The sequence below is a fragment of the Mixophyes fleayi genome, chromosome 10, assembly GCF_038048845.1.
Source record: "Mixophyes fleayi isolate aMixFle1 chromosome 10, aMixFle1.hap1, whole genome shotgun sequence".
Classification (NCBI taxonomy): Eukaryota; Metazoa; Chordata; class Amphibia; order Anura; family Limnodynastidae; genus Mixophyes; species Mixophyes fleayi.
In genome coordinates, this window is record NC_134411.1 from 49872111 (window position 1) to 49896510 (window position 24400).

The 24400-nt window shown below is 37.5% G+C and overlaps 1 protein-coding gene across 1 annotated transcript in view; it reads left to right on the forward strand.

The window, feature by feature from the left end:
- The first annotated feature begins 523 nt into the window (after positions 1-523).
- The window catches only part of ACTN3 (actinin alpha 3), a 57052-nt gene continuing 33175 nt past the window's right edge, over positions 524-24400 (forward strand). The window contains exon 1 of the mRNA XM_075188735.1: positions 524-870. Coding sequence (XP_075044836.1) covers positions 739-870 — 132 coding nt within the window. The 5' untranslated portion in view covers positions 524-738. The remainder of the gene's footprint in view (positions 871-24400) is intronic.

Sequence of the window (24400 nt, forward strand, 5' to 3'; positions counted from 1 at the left end):
TTGATATTTTCAACATGTATTCATAATTTATACTTAAATTAATAAGAATTTTACAGTTTAAATAGATTCAGAAGCAAGAAGTCTTCAATTCAGTATCAAAGTCACATACGTGCTATTTAGAGGGTGTATTTGTTTTACTGCTAGACTATTCTTGGACATTGAAAGTGCTTGCAATTTAAGTGTATGCCAGGGGTAGGGAAGACAGCAAGGAGGGAGAAGTCTATTTCTGTGTATGTGACATAATGGCAGATGTCACATACAGTAGCATAGAGAGATCTTAAGAACTAGGAGTTACAAAGTGAAGCAGGTGACACAGACCTTTAAAAATTAGGATTACAAATGTGATAGGGCACAAAAAAGTGTAATAACCCTATAAAAAGACTTTTGTCCAAACTCTCATGAAGTCTAAACTCATAGGGCAAATTGACTAGGAGGGGTTTTGTTAGACCACCCACTCACCATTTATGGGTGCCTATCTGACCACATGGTCCCCAGCTGATGGTACTTATGAGCAATAGGTCACGTGTATCATTTTTGACCAGGGATAGCAGGCTGGAAGCAGGAAGCAAGAAACTTGAAGAGGGGATTCCTGGTTAGATCTCCCAGCTACATACCACTGCAATTAAGTGTTAAAAAGTCATTACCTGCTGGTCAGGGTTTGCAGGAGCCTTTAATTCCAGTCCCAAGAATACTGTGTGAGACAAAATTAAGTGAGCGAGGGGAAGGGAAAGAGCAACGATGACTACGATTGATCCCCATCTACAGTATTCCAACTCCTACATTATGACAGAAGAAGACTACATGCATCAGGAAGATGACTGGGATAGGGACTTGCTCCTGGATCCTGCATGGGAGAAGCAACAGAGAAAGGTAAAATCATTTGGAATTAATATGTTTCTTTTTTATGATTATTCACACAAATTGTATACATATAATTAAATAAGTTTACCACTAGGAAATTCTGCTTGTTTCTTCAGTTGAAACATATATCTGATTACGTTCACTATTTTGACTTTGTGTCAGAAAACAGGATTTAAAGCTTCTGTACTCTAATAAAGCAGTAAGAATGTTTCAGAGTGACTGCACTGTGTGTTTAACAGTCAAATCAACTGGCCACTGAGCAGGTGCCTACAACAGACCTCTCCCATCCCAGACATGCAGCCCCCCTCCCTGTCCTTAGCTTGGTTCAAGATGTTCCACTGATGCTTTTTTTGGAAGGAGTGGGCTCAGCAAGAGTGATGGATTGTAACCAGCCCCTTAATTTTAGATAGAAGTCTGCAAGGTGATCCTTGCAAGGGAGGGGGCATTGGAGTGGGAAAAGAGAGCTCTGCATCTGTGGTTTTGGGAGCAGCTGGTCTCTTGTAATAACTCTGGGAGGGTTGATGCCTTATAGGTTGGTGACATTTTCAGTAGAAGGTGTCATCATGATGTGGAATGTATGAGGAGGGTGATCAGGTGGCATAGCGGAGACTTTATGGTTGGGTTATGACTTCAACATACAGATATAGAGGCAAGAATGGCTATCAGGTCTCTAATGACATCAGTCAAGTCACTTAATCAGCATGTGTCATAAATGCTTAGAATGGCATTAAGCAGTGTGTGATTCATATCAAATGTAGGATAACCTCCAGTTTTCCACAGACCCAATAAAATGTTTTCAAAGTCAATGCACTTCACTTGTACAAAGCGGTGAAGCCACTCCTGCACTGGCCTGGCTGCATCTAAAGCACATCTAGCTCTGCACTGAAGTGTTCCTCTAATTATCAGGCTTAAGCTTTGCAGAGTTTTTTTTTATTCAGGGAAGCTGTCTAATCACTCAGGTCACACATAATTTACACATAACAGAAAGTGATGTGTTGTCTGGAGTTTTTCAGAGACAGTACTGGGTTTCTATTAGATTTCAAATCGCAACAGCTTATGAAATACATTAACAATGCACAAGATTCAAAATATTAACTAGGCTCTAATGACTGAAATTGAGAAAAATAGTAAAAATTTGATTTGCTGCTTAGTACAACCAGATAAAATAATAATTTATCTATAGCATTAACAGTGCTCAAAATATGTTGTTAAATATTATTATTTAAAAAGACTCAAGATATTTAGGGAACACACACATTTTTTCTATATATATATATATATATATATATATATATATATATATTAAATCCTTGTCTATGATCTATCACTTATAACAATAAAGATTTAGAGATATCTCTAAGTACAACTGCAGGTCGAATAATGCGCTTCCCTGCACTGCTTATACATAAAAGATATGGACGAGATAAATGTAACTTACGCACTTGCCCCTAAGACCTGAGAGGTGGGGGGAAAATACAAGTGCTGTAAACATAAGTGTATCACATCGTTAGTAGATGCAACCTAGTTAGACTAAGGAGGCGTACCTACTGCGGGTCCTTAAGCTGTAGTGTAAAGATATGTGCTGATGCTATTGGCAGAAATAGCAGATATCTTTTTTTTTTTTTTTTTTTTAAAAAAGAGCTTAAATGTAAAAAAAAAAAATGAAATAAGAAATTGGCACCAGTGCTATATTCTGGGATGGTTACCGCCAAAAGCAGGGAGACAACATGCTTGGGGTCCCCTGTCAAAGTAAAATAATAATAAAATAATGGCAGATACTGGTATGGGATATATTATCAAGATACTTAGTACTTACGGTTTTCCATTTTCTTTTGTAATTTGGAGAGCCATACTAAAAATATAGTAAATTGCGGGTAAAAAGATACAATTGTGTTTTCCCACACTGTCCCTAGCACTCATCTCCTCATTAATTTGTTTAGCAAAATCCTCATAAAAGTTGTAGTGTTAAAACAATTAAAAGTCTATTTGTCAAAATATGGTCATAGGGCTGCTTTTTCTATAGGCGCTTATTACAGAGATAGAAAACCAATCACCACAATTAATCAATAAAACCTTGGCAGGGCAGCTGAGAGATACTCAACTGCCTCAGCAGTACTGGTTATGAGTGCTAAGTGCTTACTACGGAATATATACATGCGTGAGCCGGCTCACATGTGCGCAGTGGAACTGAAACCCAGCCTTGGGTTTTCAGTTCCACTACTTGACAACAAAAACATGTTTTAAAAGAAAGTAAATATAAATATATATATATATGCTTTAGTCAATTAATAAATTGATAAAGCATTTTTTAATTCATTATTCATTTCATTCTTCTGTTATTGCCATACTTGCATGAAAATAAAGAAACAAGGATTGCGGTGGTACTGCTGCGATCCTTGTACCTCTGTGATCCGTGTACCCCTGCGATTCTTGTATCACTGTGATCCTTGTTCCACTGTCCTTATTGATCAAGTTTAAATGCGTTATGACATCATGAACATACGTATATAGTTTTTCTGCAATTCTAGTTTCTGGATCTTTCTGGATAATGTCAGAATGATATATAGAGTACTTTTATCCTCATTATTATCCAAATCATAGAACTGCTAAGATAGACTTGTTATGAAGACATATTACATTTGCATGGTAAGACACATCTTTTCCTCTGGGGCAAGGTCCGCTGTGATGTCAGGTCCAATAGCAGTTGCATGTAATGCTGTGGGGCCTGACAATAATGCACTACTAGGATGTTTGGGGCTCTTGTGAGCTTTATGCAGTAAAAGTATTTCTGGCAATGTATCATATGAACTCATATTGCCCAATAATACTTCCCTTCATTATTCCCAAGCTTATTTGTGAAGAGCAAAGTTGCCGCTCTACAATTCAAAAACAACCTTGGAACCGCGATTTGCATAAGTGCACCCAGATTTCCCCAGGGGCACATTGGTTTATGCAGCAAGATGGCTGTGTTTTAGGAATTTCAGCATTTTGAGGAAAAAGGGAAGAGTTAGGCGGATGAAAGTGATATTACTGTATGGAATAGATGTTCAGAAGGGTCTTATTTTGCAGAACAGTACAAAAATGAGATTTGAGTTTTGTAGTAAAGGCTAAACTGAGCAGAAACAAAAGCTTATACATGGTATTGGCAAGAGCACCAAATGTTTTGTTCTCTTCTATAAAGAACAGTTAAAAAGCTACATAAATGCAGTAAAATATAAAAATAAGGGGAATTCAGCTCACTGATTAGAGAATATGTATTTTAGAACTCTGTATTCCATAAAGTCATGACTGACCCATTTAGAACTAGCTTGGCTCCAATAGTATAGGACATAAAGGTAGCTGCATATTTTCCTTAACTGCAGATCCAAATAAAGTTGGTTTAATGTAAACTGGTTTATCTTAAACAATTGCTTTCTTCAGTTTTTCACCCAGATTTTATTGGATAGTTTGGAAAATGTTCTGTTTAAAATACATGAACTTACCTGAATGCCTGTTGTCATAATTGTCATGATTATTCTAGTCACAATGCAAGAGGGTTAGGTGCATGGATGGCTAAGGGAATTGTGGAGTCTTAAAAAATGCCTTGCACTAGAGATCTTGATAAAAGATCTGTCAGGAGTCACAGGGTTAAGCACTTTTTGTTAGCTTTTCAACTCATTTGTATATTTTACATATTTTTTACATAGCAGAAAACAGCCAAAATTGACCCTACCATCGGAAAATATACCCATTTTATTTGAAGTATTATTTATCAATATACAGTATTTATAAATCGTCACTTTACGCAACATCTTAAGAAATAAGAGGTAAACAGTCACGTGTAATTACAAAGCAAAGGAATGTAGGGTTCCACTTGTGAGATATTTCCACACAGTGTTCCTTTCAGGAAGTGAATCATCCCCTCCCCTTAATCATCAGCCACTTCTAGTATATTTGCCACATGTATATCCCAGGGTACGGTGTGCAGTTTGTTGTTGACTGGAGTGGAGTCAATACAATCATGTGATTTCATTGTGAGGAAACACCTGCATAGCTGCATCTGTGCGTAGAGTTGTCAACTCTTCCGCATCCAAAAGAATGGAGTAAATAATAATAAATAACCTTTTTCTGACTAGCATGGACCTGTTAGGTCTCCAAGTGGCCAGGCCCAATGGCTTTACCCTCAGCTACCATCCCCCCTATGGGGTTTGCATCCTTTTCAAAGGGAAAAGATGAGGATTTATTCTGAGGCTCAAACTGGAGACAGGATGGGATGGCATATTTGCTTCCTCTCTGCTGACTCCAGAGTATGTCCTCCTTCACACTGCTCCTGAATTTGATCTGCAAATGCGTGTTAAATTGTTCAAAGATCTATGTTTCATAGTCAGCATTTTCAATTTACTACCTCAAGTCTTATCTCTGACAATCTGTTTGTTACGGGGCAGCCAAATAAATAGTTACTGAGCTGAGCATTAATCACATATAAATAACGTTATATTGTTCTAATATAGTTCCTTTTGTATCTTTTTGCATCTTACATTTTCAGTTCATGGGTGGATTTATTAACAGGCATGCTTTTTTCACTGGCCCAGCATAGCAGGACAACCTCTTCATGCACTTCTGCAATATATTTTATAAAAAAGACTCTCCCATCATCAAAAGAGACTCTGTCATTTTTTGATGATGGGAGGCAGAGCAACTCCTACTTTCATCACCTTGTTTAATACCACTATACCTCTCACTGATAAATCCATCTTGTTAAAGAATAAACATAACTTCTGAACAATCAGCATGCAAAGCTCCTCCTGTTTGGAATTTCCATGATAATTCCTTGGTGTTAGAAGTGGGATGCAGTCACGCAGAACAGATGAAGCTGAAGAGAACCAGTACATTGTGCCATCTTGATTCAAGCCCAGACATGGCACTCTTAAGCAAGATTCATTTTTTTCTGAGGGTTTGTCTCAAGTCTCCCCTTGTATCCCCTAAGCGCCAGACGTTACTATATTTGAATTTGTAAAGCTTGATTGAGCAGACTGTTCTGTTATTCATTTTACATTTTGCATAAGTACTTACATAGTAGTCATCATAGGAATAATCTGCGCTCATTTATTTTATGCTCTTCTCTACAACAGAAATTTATGTTGTCACAGTTGCAAACAGTGACAGCTACTATAGTTTTAGTTTGATAAATTTTGCTTCATTTTGGAAAGTTATCTACTAGTTTAAATGTGTTTTTTCAAGATGTTCCACGAGTGTTTTCAAATGTATTATTTATCTAAACACAAAGTTCAGTACTTTGTTTAGCTACACCTAGCATTCGATCAGAAATACTGAGCAGCTCACAACCAACCAGATGCCAACCTTAACTATAATAAATGCCCACCCTATTAAATGTTTCTCTGTCTATATAATGTCAAAATCAACAATCAGCATTTAATGCCAATTGTGTGTACAACCCCTTGAAATACATTTTATGGTGGAGTGATTTAGAGTTAGTAGCAAGTCCAGCTACTGGGTGCAAAATTTGTACTTGGCTAAAGCATTTTGTCATTTGAGTTTTACTAACCTGTGGTTTGATCATAATGCAGGTTTTCATGTGCTTTGATGTGTGATTTACTAAAGACCAAATCGCACATCAAATACCATGGATAAAAACCACCCAATCTGAAACTAGATTACTGACTTCTTCAAATGGGATCCATACAGCCGCTTATTAGTAATAAATAAATAAATGAATTCAGAGGATTTTTGTGGTTCTTGTAGGTAAGATAGCTCAAACTGCATTCGATTTTAGTTATTTTGAGTGTCAGAAAGGACAAAACATTAATTAAAAATGAAAATAAAATGTTTCCTCCCATTCTCTAACAGCCCAGCATACTCAGCATCAGGACCAGTCCTTTAGGGGGATGGGGGCCGAAAAAATTGTCAGGCTCCTAGAGAGTAATGCTGAGTAGCACTAAGTCCCTATTAGTACCCCTGGCTGTTGGGTTCCTGGATAATATTGTTTATTGTCCAAATATTCTACGTCCTACGATTATAAGTCCAGATGATGATGTTAGGTAAGTATTTATTATGGATGGATATTTTTTATGCTTGCTATAAAAATGTATTATTTATTTATCTGATGTCTGGGGCAATTTTTACTTCTTTAATATTTGGGAGATTATTTATTTCTTTATTATCAGGGCCATTATTTATTTAATTTATGATTTGGGCAACAATTTTAAATTTTTTAGGGGGAGTAATACTAAGTACCCACACTTGTGGCACTATAGGCAACAACATACAACAACAGTTATGGCTTGTCAATACAAGTTGACAATTATGTTTGCACTATATTTGGACAATATTACTTTTGTAACCAATGGCCAGGAGTGCTAGAAAGGAATGCGTTTTGGAAGAGTTCAGTGATACTCAGCATTGGGTCAGTACTAAGTGGCCTAAACCACATTCATTTGGCCTAAACTACATGTGGTTAAGGGGTTTACAAACCGCCAGACAATGGATGCAGTTTGAGTTTTCAATTGGATCTGAAAATCGCATCTGATGCATGGTGATTTGCAAGCCATAAAAAATGCCCTTTGGTAAATATTCCTCTTTATGCTGCAGGGGTGGGGGATTTAAAATGCACACTCTGAGTTAGATTTGTGACAGGGACACAACCTAGTCCAACTGTAAAATGCAGTGTAAAAATAGAGTTGGCCAGTATGTATGTGCACCATGCAAGAGTTTGTAGTATTTGCCCTGCATGCAAAAACAGTTTGCATTTGCCCCTCTTTCCAAGTAACATGGTTTGCTTGACTGTACGTTCTGCACCTAATTCTATATAAACCCCTGTATATTCAATATAGCTTTATAGCTCTGCACTTTATAGTCTACATGTGATATCATACTTGCCAACTCTCCTGGAATGTCCGGGAGACTCCCGGGAGAGTGTGAAAATCTCCCACTTCCTAGTGAAGTGGGCAGAATTAGATCCCAAATGCCGCGATCCCGGTGAATCGCGGAGTTTGGCCCAGTCCCCCGCTGTCAAATGAAACATTTGCGTCATTACGTCATGGTGGCGGGGCTCCAAAATGCACGCCATCACGCCCACCTCCCCTGCAGGCTCCCGGAAACCAACTTACTAAAGTTAGTAAGTATGTGTAATATATGATACATTTATTTTGGATTTTTTTAGGATAATAAGTTTAGTTGTGTGGTCAGGTTTGTGCATATTTTAGTCCTAAGACATGATATGAATAAAGTTCAATACTTAATATATAATATTAAGCAATACTTAATATATGCTATTGTTAATGATGTATTTTCATTGGACTTCTGTCATTAATTGTATACCATCTGTAAATAAAAATAAAACACATTTTTAACCTGGCTATCTACTTGATAAGAATATTTCCTAATTGGTTGAAGACACTAACATTTTTTCTCATTATAAGTTCCAATTAGGGATGGGAATGTGTAATATGTTTTATATGACAATTTTCTCTGGATGGTTGTGTCCCTGAAATTGTTGGTCTCCAGTGTCAGACTGAAGTATGAAGGGCTCACCAGATTTATATTTTTAAGGGCCTCACTTTCAGATGAAAAGAGTGAGTAATAGAAAACTATTATCCACGGTCAATCAGACTTTCCCACAGCCTTCAAATCTTTAGACGCTCTTTAAAAACCCATCTCTTTTTTAGAGGTGACTTTATCCCCGATAACACTATTCACACTAATGCACAACTGTCCCAATCTCCACTCTGACCTACATTTGCTCCTCTTGTTTCAGCTGTGCCCACTTCCACTTAGAATGTAAGCTCTCTAATGAGCAGGGTCCTTCATGCCCTTTGTTTTCATGTCTGTGTTTATTTTGTCTACCGTATGTCCCTGTTTTATGTATGTACTGGTCTTCATACTATACAGCGCTGCGGAGCACTGTGGCGCCTTATAAATCTATAATAATAATAATAATAATAATAATAATAAATACTTTTGCTATTACATAGAACAGTGTAAAACATAGGATATGTTTCTCTGTGTACATTGTTTGCCAACAGGTGATTTAAGAATCTTCTGTAGTCAAAATAAGGGATTATGAAATCACTATGACAAAAACTATAACACTACATTTCTAATAGCCAGCAGATAAAAATATTGGGAGTACAGTTTTAAGGAGTCTGTAAGGAGAAATAAGGTAACTTTTCTCCTTTTCTAAATGTCAGGCATGCCCAGTAGCGATTTAGTCTTACAGTCTAAACCAATCATTAGCCTTCTATCATTTTGAATTGCAAAACCAGGATACCTATGTGACCTAAAACATGCAATGTAATACAATTCACCCCATGCTTCCTTTTCCAAAAAAAAGGTAAAGCAGTAAAGAAACCTATTCCCACTAATCCTATTATTTTGGATGCATCTGGAGTTTGAATGATAAATAAATATACATTGTGAGTTCAGAAGGAAAAAAATGGGAACCAATACATATAGGAACCTTAACCAATGACCCATTCATTGGCCAAATAGCACTACCTGTCTTTAAGGACCTGATTCATTAGGGAACTTAGGCAAGAAATTTCTTACTTAAGTTCTCCTGGACAAAACCGCGTTAAAATGAAAGGGGTGAAAATTAGTTCTCTATTTAGCACATAAGTTAAATACTGTCTGTTTTTCCATGTAGCATACAAATATCAACTTTACATTTCAGTGCACAAATAAACTATCAAGTATTTGTGTGCTACTAATTTTCACCCCTTTCATTTTTACATGGTTTTGTCCAGGAGACTTAAGTAAGAAATCTATTGCCTAAGTTTCTTAATGAATCAGGCCCTTAGTGTTTATCTGCTGATAGTTCTATGTGCTGGATGTAATGCTCAACACCCGTTCTTAACCAGTATGAAGTTAAGATTTATTGAAGAAAAATATTTAGAACAGAGTTGCTTGTGCTATGTATATCCAGGGGCGACGTTGGCATTTGTCGTTTGTTATGTATATCCAGGGCACTTGCCAGAAAAGTATGCATCTGCCGTTCTCCCACAGCAAGGTGCACTGGTGTGCCTTTTTTCGATCCCTGCTCTGTTCAGAGGTGACTCAGAAGTTAAGGAAGTAGGTGCTGTGATGACAAAAAAAATTCTTTCAGCACGGGCGCGCTGGCGGGGTGCCCTCCTGCTGCGCTTATTGGGCTTACCGTTTTCTGCCAGCCCTGCGTATATCCAGGGTACATCCTGTTAAGTTGGGGTTGTAGTAGGGTATGTCCAACTACAAGGTACAGTGAAAGCCCCTGACTAGCAAACAGGTGCTGGGATCCAAGACACCCCAAAAACAAGGTCTCCAGACCAGATCCGCCAGCACTGACCACTAGTGGCAACATATTTTTGCATCCAAAGCACACATCAAAAGAACGTCCTCAAACTTGCATGTGGCAGGCAATATATGCATGACCACTGCCCTCACCTCCAAAAAGGTGTTGGAAACATAAAACACCCAACATAAAGCTATCAATTGAAGGACGGGAAGGTGGGCTACTCATCATAGCAAAAGAGGAAGATCACCAGCCAAATAGTTAAATTTATAGTGTGGCATGCTAAGTAAACTCCCACAGTGTCATACCATGGGAGTATTATCCCAGGTAACCTGACATGCCCACTTTAACCCCATTAAAGAAAGCAGCCATTTATAGTTTGAACACAAACCTTAGTCTTTTAATTTCCCTTGGGCTGAGATATCCCTCAGTTATAATATTTGAAGGCTACAGTCTCCTCAGCACCACAAACTGCAGAAGAGTCACTGTAATGAGCCTTCAATTATTTATATTCCCGGAGCTGCAGCTGAGAACAGTAAATGTATCAATACAGTAACTATTATTTTATAATGCCAATAACATTACGCAGCACTGTACAGGGAATTTATAACCATTCATATCAATCCATGTCCCATTGGAGCGTACAATCTAAATTCCCTAAAACACACATATTTTGTCAGAAGCCAATTAACTTTCCAGCATGTTTTGCACTGTGGAAGGCAAACATAACAATCCCACGCAAATATGAAGAGAACATACAAACTTCACACATATAGGGCCCAGGTTTAAATCAAACACATGACCCTAGTCCTGTGAGGCAGCAATGCTACTCACTATGCCACTGCCACTACATGGGAACATGTATATAAGCAAGAGTCTACAAGACTCTTTCAATATATCACTATGAGACCTCAAAGGGACTGACCCTTTAAACATAACTGTCATTGGCATGAGTTATTCCTATATGGAATTAATCCTTTAATTGGCACAAGCATATGATATATCGCTTGTTATTTTGTCCTGTTAGGTTCACTGGATGAGGTGTGAATGGTCACATAGCTGCAGTGTGAAGACTTCTGACAGATGTAACCATGACTGATCCTGTATCTAAAATATTTGCCAGTAATCTATATTTAACCTTCATCATTACTTAGAGCACATTCATTTAACAAGTTTTACTGCTTGTATATTAACGGTACTAGGCTACTTATCAAAACAGAAAGCGTTTCCTACACCTTCATCAATGCTGTATCAGTTTAGGTAATCTCTGGATATATACATTTCAATTTTATTTTACCCTGCTAAATTAAATATGTTTATTATACTGCTTTCTAGATTTGAAGCAACAATCTCTCAAACATGGGACTATCTTTGTTTTACTTAGGATGAAAAAAGCTAAAAGCTTGATGACTGAATTCACAAAGTGATGCTAGTGGGGGGAAAAACTAGAAACAAATGTTTAGAGAAAATTTTAATGAATGACCAAATTGCAAAAGAGGAACAGACAATTTTACAGCATGAACAACACATAAAAAGCAGTCATATCCTACTGATACAGAGCTGGAGGCATCTTGAGATGCATCTGACTATGTAAAATGCATCTTTTTCTATACGCATTTAACATAACATGTATCTAACCATATAAAAGGCCCAAAATATCTCACATATATAAATTAATTTTAGAAATGCCTTTTGAGATTCTCCCTAATTATACAGAGGCTTGGAACCGAGATCTGGGATTAAGCCTAAAATAGAAGCAATGGCTTTAAAACTTAAAATTTGCCCATGTGTGTTCAGGCAGTGTTTCAGTGATCGAGACCTAATTCAAAGAAGTCTCCAAATGGTATAGATACCTGAATATTCAAAATAAAATATTCTTAGACAAATGCAGGAAATATAATCAGAGACCCCATTCATATCTGGAGGGGCTGCCCCAAGCTAGTAGGGCTCTGGCAAGAAGAAAATAAGATTTCAGAAGGAATACACCAGATATAAGAAATCATTGCTAAAACACTTGATGAATGTGGATAAAGCAGTAATCCCCTTCAGATGGAAATCCTCTAATCCCCCAACTACTATGGAATGGTTGAAGAAAGTTATATTTTGGATGACTATAGAGGATACAGCCTCTCTAGTTTCTGACAGATACTCCATATTCACAGTTACTAGGTTTTATTGGTTAAAATATAAATAAACAGATAGATATAAAAGATACAAAACCTCTCCTTAGATTGTTAATCTAAGGAGACAACCCCAAATAATGAGTGCAGCTGGATATCGCTGTGTCAAAACGCAGCAATCTCCATAGCCTGATGACGTGTAGGTGACAAAAGGTTAATCAAAAACAACCACCTGGTCTGTTTAAAAATGATTAAGACTCTCCCTGTTTATCCCATATACTAACTTTGCCTTACCAATTATGCCACCACCAAGGTTTTTTCTGAATAGCTGACACTCTTACTCAGGAAACCTTTGGTGCTCCCTTTAAACTAATCTATTACTATGTACTTTCATCACAGTTATCGTAAACCAAATGATTTCCTCTGTTTCGTATATGTAACGTTCTAAAACTAAGCTAACACGTGCATTTGTAAAAACACAAAGACCTGAACTTATAAAGTGTAATTTAATATGGAAAATAAATCCACAATGCTTAAGATGAAAACAATTAACAAAATTACATACAAAGATATAATTCAATAGTGGTAAACTCATGAATAAACACGTGTTCTGCTTGCTGGGGAGAACAGGAATACTAGAACACCTCTCAACATGAAATTGACCCCCAAATATGAACAAATGTGTAATTCCAAATTAGGTGTCTATGGCATCCTCTCCACACCTAGCCTAACTTCTTACCAGAATGTACTACAAAGACGGTATTACATCAACACAACAAGTCTTACCCTTTATTAAATTCATTAATTACCCTTCATTATACCACACATGACTCCTGTAAGTATGACTTTGGAGAAAATAAAACATTTTCCTGTGTCCTATTTTCCCTTCATTCAAACTTTTCTTAGCTGCTCTTTCACCCAGTGGAGATGTCCTAATATATCACAAAATCACCAAGAATGTGAGGGGCCTGTTTGTTTTTGTTGGATATTACCGATGATATCAATATAAACTTCAAGACAGTTTTCAAAAGCTTTAGCTTTTACTACCCTTTCTATAAATTGGTATTGGGCACTTATTTTTAACTACGTGTCTGGAGCCCTCTATCCATAAATACCTCATGGGTAGAGCAGAAGGGTTTAGAAACAAACAAAGAGATATAGTCACTTAGTATAACCCTTTCAGATTTTAACCAATGGCTGGACCACCTGGTTCATCTGAGCTACACCAAGCTAATGCTATCAATTAAATCAAACAAATATTTTCAGTTTTATATGACTTGTAATTAGCTTACATATTCAGAGGCTTATCACTTGGAATTGAAACCTTCCCCCCCTTCCCTATGCTATTTTCCTGATAAGATTTGGAACACAGCTAACAATGTACCCGCTGTGTTACTTGGAATGATATGTTGCTTTGAATAAATAAAGGTGACGTAAAGAGTGACGTTTCCTGTTTCAAACAATGGTGCTTCTGTTTAATTATTGCCTACTGATCTTTTTCAATCATTATTTAACTAGAAGAGGGACTGCTTTAGGGCCACAATCTCACTCCCACAAATTGATTTGAAAAAGATGCAGTCTTGTTTGAAAGTCTCCTATTTCAAACTATACTGCACCTTTTTTATTTCTTGTCTGATGATCAATCGATCATCATCACTTAACAAAAAAAATTTAAAACATTTTTTTGTGTAAGCATAAAGAAGATGGGTCTTAGATACCAAATAGTTGCAAAATATGCAAAGGGGGAAGTCCCCTCTTTCAAACAAGGTAGCCCATTTTTATTATTTTCTGGTGATCTCATAAATAAAAGTGGTAGATCCATATTTGTACTGTTGGCACCAGGGGAGAGCTGGCAAATTTTAGCTCCGGGGGGGCAAGACTCAACTTAGCAGTCTATTAGGAACATTTTAAAGGGAAATAATATGCAGGTGGCCCAGTGATCTAACCCAAGGTAGCCCACTATGGGACCAGCCCAAGGGGCAGATGCCCCCCAGCTCCCCAGCCCAGCCTACCCCTGATTGGCACCCCCATATGTTTAGCCAACCGATACAAATGGGTTACCACCATTATCAGTCCAACAGATGTTCAGAAAGTTATGACAATGACTTTTTTCCACTGTTTGCCCAGCCTTAATTGAGTAAATAAATTATAAATGTGAACAATTATTGTCTATTGCTCCACCTTATGGAAACTACTGTGCATTCCAGGCTTGGGATAGAAAGCTAATTGACTTCTCACTTGATGAGATAGGTTGATTAGTTACTTAAACGGTATGTCTTCCCCACCTTTATTTTGCTTTTTTGTGACTCTGAGAACTTTACAATGCATCTCATATTTGAAATAAAAATAAATACAAAGTCAATCCATACAAATAGTATCCCATTATTATCAGGAGACCAGCAGCTATTCAGGAAGCTATAACCATCCATTTTTTACACTGTTTCCCAATTTTTTTTAGTACACAATTGAAAACTGTGTTATTTTCTGCTATTGTGCCATGGTACAGAAACTATTGTGCATTTTAGTCGTTGGTAATAAAGAGACAAATAATATTTTTCGAAAAAGGGAAGCAGACTGGAGGTGCAACACAATACGCATGATGTGTCTATTTCTTGTTAATAATTGTATTTCACATTTGCTTTTCAGAAAAATATTCAGATTTAAGTTTTACACTGCTGAGGTCATTTACGTGGTGCACGTCGTGTGTACCACAAAATGTCTTGGTCCACCCAGCGCATATCTTCGCTCTTTTTTTGTCACACAGGAAAATGAGCGGTGATTCCTTACCATAATAGGCGGTAATATGTGCAGCCGAACATCATGTTGAAGTCAGTTAAATTACCACTAAACCTAAAATACTAATATTATATTAATGTATAGGTGTGTGCAAATAAGGGGCAAAGGATTATTGGATTTATATGCCACAGAAAGGAAAAGTATTTCTATAGTCTTTGACATACATTTATATCTGTATGTCTAACAAAAATCCTAAGTATTTACATATAATTGTATAGTATAAAGTATTTTCTTTATTTTATTCTGTTCCTAGCAATGTACACTTGTTCTTTATATAAATAGTCCAATATGTTCAGTTCTTAATATGCAAAAACTAGGACTAAAAACAAAACAACGGGATTATATGTAATTATCCCATATAACATCTGAACCCCTGTTCTATAATGTGTACTTTGTCCTACAATTATTCTTTTTCATGCACTTAGCTATTATATTCAGATATGTATTTGGAAAATCAATACAAATACTACAGAATAAGGAAACAGCATTGCCTAGCCCCTACCCAAATTTTGCTACTGGGCCCAATGGTGCACTGTTCGGCCCCTGCTACTGCAGTCTGATTCCAGGTACTTTACCAATAAATAAACCAGAATTTTTCAAAAATGACAATATTCCCAGCATCACTATATCACTGGGTTCATTATACACACACATTTTTTGGCATTGTTGGAATACTAGTGTTGCACCTCAAGCCCATCAAGTTCAATCCTTTTTAAATTCTAATTGTACTTATCTGGTAGAAGTCAAAACAGAACCACCAGTGTGACAGTTGCCAATTTAGTTTTAAGGGGAGCATTCTCCTTGACCCCAGTAATGTGAATCAGATACAGTCCCTGGGTCAACCACCACTATTATGTCCTCTATAATAATAGCTACAGATTATTGTAATAATGGCATCCAATCCATTTTTAAACTGTACATTTACCACACCAGACATATAGGGGCATATTCAACTTCCTTCCGGGATCGTGACTACGCACGGCCGCCTCCTTCCTGATATCGCTACACCGCATAAGATTGCAAAGGGAACTCTGCGATGTGGCGGTACCGTAATTACACTTTATGTGCGCGCCCATGCGTAGCCGCGATCCCGGAAAGTAATTGAATTTGTCCCTTACAATTTTCGGGTTTAGCATTTTGGGGGCTAGTTGTACTAGTGTTTTCACTAAATTACATTACTAAATATGTAGTTTTTAACATAAGAAATAAAAAAAATTCTTGGAATATTATGCTCATTTAGAACTGGTTTCACTTTATGTTTGTAGCTGAATTTTAAAACACAATTTAATGGTAGTCAGAAGATGAAGAAAAAATAATCAGGGACGAAGAAGAAAAAGAAAAAGAAAAAATAAATGAACATGCGCTCAGAGATAAGAATTAAAAGCTAAAGTTCCTGAATCATTAAGGCACAAAAAAAACAAACGTATTTTGCATTTTCTTAAAAAAGTATGTAAATTGGGCATACGTAGGGACGTTGAATACAGGTGTAGTTACGCTCTGCATATACAGCACTCGCTGTAGACAGACACAATACACTGCAGGATTCGTGCAATACAAATGTACAATATAAAGTCCGAGCAAAGCACAGAGGAAAAAAAGTATTCAATTATTGTCACCTGATAATAATATAATTATTAATGACAAAACATAAAAAAGGTTATTTTTCCATTTTTTCCATGAAATAGATTTATCAGGATGTTATTAAGGTCTAATGTACATAAATTAATTTTTACAGTAGCTCTTGATTACAAACACATGCTCTAGCATGCATACACAACTATCATTAATTTCTCTTGGCGCTTACACCTGACCTGTAGCTAGTGCAATTGATAAGACTGAAAAAAACGTGCCTTAGAGATGTCCTAAGTTTGAATCGAGCTTGGCACACCCTTACTGTGCATTAGGTACGTGAATATGCCCCTTTCCCTCTCCATTCCGTACATGAAATCGTAGGCTGTCGGAAGTGTCCTTTGTGTTCGAAGATGAATTGGATGCAGTTACTTTCACTGGCATTAAGTTTATGGGAATGCGCAGTGCAATTTAACGCAAAATACGGCACAGATCGGCATTTACATTCCTTTTTCAAACAGGACCGAAATGTTTTACCTTAACCTTACTTGGTGTGATTCTCCTCTGCTGGACCAGAACATGTCAATGGCCATTTCACTTCTGTCGTGTGAAGGAAAAAAAAGCATAAAATACCTCTACCTACTCCATCCAGTCTGATACTGGCCAAAGCATAAGTAGTAATAAAGGATATAGAAAGCCTTGTGCCCACTGCCATTCTCCAGTCCATAAGTTGCAATTTATGTTAAGATGGGAATAAATTTTCTGCTTTCTTGATCGCTTCACAAGGCATGGGTATGAATGGGGTATGTTTGCAGTACTGCTTTATTTCAGGCCACACATTTATACAAATATTGTATGTCAAAAGTCAGCTGGGTTTACAAATGAATATTGCTTTCAATTTGTCAATAGGATACCAATCTATATGTCATCTTTCCCCAATGTCTCTATAGCTGGTCACTGTGCTCCTCATACAGTGACACTTGCCTCTTGCAATCAGTACACAATGCACTCAATGATAGGAAGCACTTTGTTATGTTGTGAGATGGTGTGGACGCTTGTTTTCCTTTTAAAAACAGCTGCACTGTAATGCCAAGTTAGAAATAAAAAAGTGTGTTCACTTTCATTTTTCATATCTTAAGTATTTTAAAATATGAACAGATATGTTTAACAGAGCATCCTGTGCTGGCCACCAATATGCCCATTTGAAAGAACTGAAATATAGATCTTACACATCTTAGGGCTTACGTAATTTTCCAGTCCATCCTGAAAACTGTTTTCTTTTGATTTCATGTATTGAAATCCTGTCACAAAGCACTGTGCACCAAAGGTCTGCCACACCATATACCAACGGTCTGCCACACATATACCAAAGGTCCGCCACACCATATACCAAAGGTCTGCCATGCCATATACCAAGGGTCTGCCACATCATATACCAAGGGTCTGCCACATCATATACCAAGGGTCTGCTACACCATATACCAAAGGTCTGCCACACCATATGCCAAGGGTCTGCCACACCATATACCAAGGGTCTATCACGCAATATACCATGGGTCTGCCATGCCATATACCATGGGTCTGCCACGCCATATACCAAGGGTCTGCCACACCATATACCAAGGGTCTGCCTCACCATATACCAAATGTCTGCCACATCATATACCAAGGGTCTGCCACACCATATACCAAATGTCTACCACACCATATACCAAATGTCTACCACACCATATGCCAAGGATCTGCCACACCATTTACCAAGGGTCTTTCACGCCATATACCATGGGGCTGCCAGGTCATATACCATGGGTCTGCCACGCCATATACCAAGGGTTTGCCACACCATATACCAAATGTCTGCAACGCCATATACCAAGGGTCTGCCACGCCATATACCAAGGGTCTGCCACGCCATATACCAAGGGTCTGCCACACCATATACCAAGAGTCTGCCACACCATATAATAGGCTCTGCGTGCTATATGCTTTCTTAAGGCCTAAAAGTCTTCATAAGATTCTCTGATGTTTAAGATTTTCATGAGTTCTTTTCCAATCCCAAAACTGCCAAAACCTACCAGATTGCACTAAGGTGGTTCACTAGAATGGGACTGATAATTACATTAGTGGTAATGATGGTGTACTGGATGACTAAAATAACCCTGCCCGCCTTCATTTTTTGCAAAACGATTGGGAGAACAATAAATAAACATATATGATTGCTGTATAGCACCAGAAATCTCCTACTCAGTAGATAACTCCCAGCGATTGGATTGGCGGAGAGTTTTGGCCATTCACCAATTAGTTTGTTGGGAGGTCCCAATACGTTCTTTTGGTGAATATTCAGTGTTGTTCGACAATCACAGTGCTAAACTGGGTATGATGGCTTCCCAACAATCTTCCTCTTCAGTGTGCCATGAGACAATGAAAATCACAAAAGGGACAAGTAATCTATTTGGGTCTGCATTGTATCACCAACAGAGATCTGTGGTCTGCATTCTAAAGACATCAGAGATTTGGAGGAGAGGTGCGTGGTAATGCCACCAAATAACTGGGTTTGTATTGTAAAACCACAGAATGTATGGGAATGCATTGCAAAGCATGGATACATGTAAAGCCATTAAATATTTGGAGGTTTGCATTATATTGTAGCCTTCAGAACATGGTCAAGTATGCACTACGTTTTTTATAGTGGTCACTGGGATGTCTTTTGTATTGTCTATTACCCAATAAATCTCTAAATTGTATAGTGAATGGATAGTGAATAGTCAATAGAATGCTCCCAATATTAAAATTTGCAACATTTGTCTACTCTATGTAGTAGGTAATGGAGTTGGTAATGTGATTGTACTGTAATTCTCAGTATCTTTTTCGTATACAGGTGACATATCATGGTGAAAAGGTACATGGTCTAATATATTGCAGTTTACAAAACTCAGTGCCCAGGGGGATATTATGCCTAGTTACACCTCTGCTCATAATTGTTAATAGTTCAGTCTTGGCAGGAAATTCTTATCATGCAAGAAGCATGCCCTTCCAGATGTTCTTCCTTGCCATGATGTTTGGATGAGCTACTGATAATTAAAAAATAAATTAAGTAATTTATGTCATCTACATTTGCAGGGCTACTTACTTTGGAGAGTAAAACATTCACTGACTGGATTGTGCGTGCGCAGTGAATCTCCATTTCGGCGTCACTGCACATGCTCTGTGCTGATCATAGGTGAAAGCCTTAGCTGAAGGAATGGTAGCTATGGTACACCCTGACCTCTGTGCCCCAGGGCCACCGAAACCCCCTGCAATGGAGGAACATCCTCTACTACTGGCACATTCTTCATCTTCCCTGACATGTTCTCCTCCATCTCCTGGTACCCTGAGCTCCTGGGACCCTCTGCCCTGTCCCACTCACACTGGAACACTTTCCCATGCCCGTGTGCTGGAGTTCATCTCTGACTCCTCCTCCAGGAACTCCTGTGGTAGATAGCCATGCTAAGAGACAAATATGGAGGAAAGAGTGGAAATGCATCAATCTTTCTTATTTGTCTTAGTACATCAAGCCCTTAGTATAAATTAACATACCTTAAAGGTACTTGGTAGACATTTGCCAGCATTTATAGGTTAAAGAACAGTTTATAAATGCTGGTTTAGATAACCTGTTTGAGCTTCAAGTATGCTGGGTATATCTGCTGCTTTGTCTGATCCCTTGATAGTTATTGTTTGTATTCTTCATTCCATTGCATTTTATTATTTTTGTCACAATCTTTAATAATGTCAACTGAATAGCATTCTACATGACACTTAATAATATTGTCTCCTTCAGCAGTTTGACTTCTTAGGGTATAGCAGTTATGGACATTTCATTATCCATCCACTTCAGGGATCTTGTCACAATGTTTCCCCCCTTTTTGTTTGTTAGTGGTGCTATTTATTATGTATTTTTTCAGTAAGAAATGAATATGAAGGTAAGACCAGCAATATCATAATATAAAAATAAATAGCATCTGTCAGCTACATACAGTAGAGGCAGCTATTTTGTTTACTGAACTAATATTCATGGCTTATCATGATGGTCTTCAATGATGTCACTGGCTTCTAGTAAACTAATAAGCTACATTCTCAGAAATATTGGTTGAGCCCACAAAAGGACTGCTCCCATTGAATACAGATGACAGGTTTTCTTAACTTGATACATTTGTACTACTCATCATGCATTTACATGATTTATTTGTTATTCAAATATTCATATATAAATGTATTAGTTAAAAATGATGATAATTATATGATTATGACATTGACTGGTCAATTTAGCTGCAACACTTTAGAGAGTGGTTGTACCAGACCTCCATAGGAAAATAACTGGCATGATTTACTATCTAGCTTTTCACACAGGACTCTGAGGTAATTGAGCAGATAAGGTATATGCTGAAGGATAAGAGACAGTTGGTAGAACCTATTAATAGATACTGTTCAAAAGACACAGCACCAATGTGGCATCAATGTATCCTGTTTGCTAAGAGAAGAAACAGCTGTGGCCATTTTGTACATACCTTTCTGCTGCGGCCACTTTTGCTAGTTTGTGAAAGAATGGAAGACAACATTTAGTAGTGCATAAAGAATGGTATTGATTTCCCCCCCAAATCCTATCCCTATTGGTGATTTAATTGTACAATGTATTATTTAATCTCTATAACACTTGAAAATGAATGCAAAGAAAGAAGCACAGTGTTGGACAGCAAAAAATGATTGTTTGTCATCTATTTAGCCTACAGTATTTTCATTTAACACTTGGGGCCTGATGCTGAGTTAGGAGCAGCAAAGCAGAAAAAAAGGAGCAAATTTACACATTGCCAAAACCATGTTGCAATACAAGGAGGAATACATTTAAAATGTGCAGACAGACTGGAAGGGAGTGTGTCCTAGCTCAACTCTAAATTGCAGTGTAAAAATAAAGCAGTCCAGCATTTGTGTGCAACAGGCAAAAGCAGACAGTATTTTCCTACATGTAAGAAAGATAATTGCATTTGGATCCCATGCATTGCTACATGGTTTGTCTAGCAGTAAACTTTTATTTTTGCTTTGCTCCAACACTGAGGCCACTAGTGCATAGGGCAACTGTTGTGTATGGTGGGAGAAGACATGGGAGTAAATTTATCAAACTGCGGGATTGAAAAAGTGGAGATGTTGCCTATACAAAGCCACCAGATTCTAGCTGTCATTTAGTAGAATGTACTAAGTAAATGATAACTAGAATCTAATTGGTTGCTATAGGCAACATCTCCATATGTTCAAACCTGCAGCTTGATATATTGACCCCATAGAGTATTTAAACTTGCATATAAATATGCTTTAACATTAGTTAACATTTTTATTTTTTAAGAGTCTTTTAACAAAAATAAATAGTTAAAATTTCCAAGAAATAAAAAATATCTTGCAGTTTTACATTAAATTTGCAAATTGCACTATATTTATTAATCCATAATATAGTTTTTAATTTTAATGGTGTGCCCTGAATTAAATTACTATTGCCATTGTTATAATTATAAATTCTACAAACAGATTCCTTTACATTTAAATGTATGTTTGTATACTTTTTTAATAAATTAAATATGTGCTATTATTTTATTATTAGGTGCCTATTTAATTACTGAAGACTGTTTTAATAAGTATGTTGGTTTTAAAGATACAGTTATTGAGAATCTGTCATGTAAAGACGCTGTTCTGAGCTATAATGGTTTGCATGTGTAAGGAGAGTAGCAAGAGGAATTCAGCATCATATAACAGCTGCTATTCCGGACTGCGGATCCTTTAAAGGTAATGTCTAAATTAGCTCAAGATTCCTCCCCTGTAGGGGGGGTAGATATGAGGGAAAGATGGGGGCATGAGGTCACTTTGATATTTCTAAAGGAAGACCTGGCTTAATTAGGGTATAAGCTGAAATATTAGAGACAGGAAGATACATTATAAATTAAGAAAAGAGATTTATTTGAGGAGATCTTGCAAGGCCGTTTATGAACCGGAAGGACTTCAGAATTCAGCAACTAAAAGCAGCGTCCTGTTTAAAGCCTTAGTAAATTAGAGAACACTCAGTCAACCAGGACAGTGTACATTCAGTGGCATACAGGGTGTACAGCAGACATCATTTGGGCAATATATTTGCTTTTTTTGGTATATAAAGTGGGGCCATTACAATCAGCTTTATTGGATCTGGCATGTATAAAGTAAAATATATATGAATGCATATGTCTGTGAATACAACCAAATATGCATAGCAAACCTTTGTCGCTGTACCCTTTGGAAATTTAAAATATTGGGGGAGGAGAGGGGGTGCAATGATAGAATTAAAGATATAATTAGTTACCTTGCTTTATTTGCTTTCTGAACCTAGCAGCTATTTCACACATAATTGCACCAAATGCAAATTAATGCTTTTTTTCCAGAAACAAAATCTTAGTGAACCCAATGTGTTCTAGCTCTCAATATAGTCTATTTCCAAGACTAGCAGTGTAATTTACTGTACACAAGACAAGCAACTCTGTGTAAATTGTCATTACGCACACATTACATCCCAAAGGCCATTTCTCAGTGTCTAAAACACACCAATCTCTGTGCTGGCAGAGTACAAAAATTTTATTATCCACAATAATGGCATTGTTGTATCAGTATACTAATGTAAATTGCCTAAACTACCCTGAATTATTATTATTATTTTATTTACTTATATAGCGTCAATCATATTACCAAATCCATCATATTTACTATATAGAAATGCCTATAGCACTTTCATTAACTAACTTTCACAATACATCTGCATTTATTATATTTACAAAAGACTAGTATAATGCAGTACAGAGTATAATGCAAGATTGTACATGTGTAACTTTATTGCATCTGTTATTGTTCTTTAACAAAAGGATATGCATCCAAGATGGTGTCTATGCGCACAAAGATTGTGTATCTGTGGGCATAGAAATTATGGCTGGACAAGTGGTCGATTGGGGCAGGCCATGGCCAAAACTGACTTGGTGCACGCTGTGTATATGCAGTAAAGCAATCCACACAGCCACATAGCAGATGTGCAGCCCAGATAATTATTTGAACAAAGAGGAGAGGGGAATGTGGAGGTTGCCATCAGTTGCCAAGGATTCACACCGCAGAGCTTATCATACGTGTAAACATGCTACATTTTTCTACTGTTGGTCAAAAGTTGGTATTTAGCCATAATTTTAATGGGAAGCTGTTTGCACACCTAGATACATGCATTGGGCTTCATTTAGAGGTAGTAACAAATAAAGAAAACGGTACAAATTTCAACCAGGAAATATCATGTTTCACTGGAAGAGATGCAAATGCATTTACTTTTTTTTCATATAGGGAAATTACTGACTGTTTTTGCGTTAGCACACAAATACTGGGCAGCAATTTATCTTTGAGCTAGGACACCCCCTAACAACTTTAGATCTGTCAGCGCATTTTAAATTTGGCCGTCCCCCAGCAGGCGCGGGCTGGGAGATGTCAGCCCGGGGGGCGCACAGGCGGCCGCATCGCGTGTCATGTGATGCGACCGCCGGTGAAAACAGGCTATATTGCATCTGGGGGGGCGGCCGGCCGGCCTACCCCCTGGCCCTAATAGCGGTAAGACTGAGCCCCCCGGGCCAGCCCGCCCCTTCCCCCCAGCAGGGCAACATGGTTTTGTCAAGGTGCAAATTTGTTCCTTTTTTGCCTTGCTCCTAACTCTTAATATGGCCCACTGTATTTCACTCACACTTATGTACATTAATATAAAAGTTAAATACAA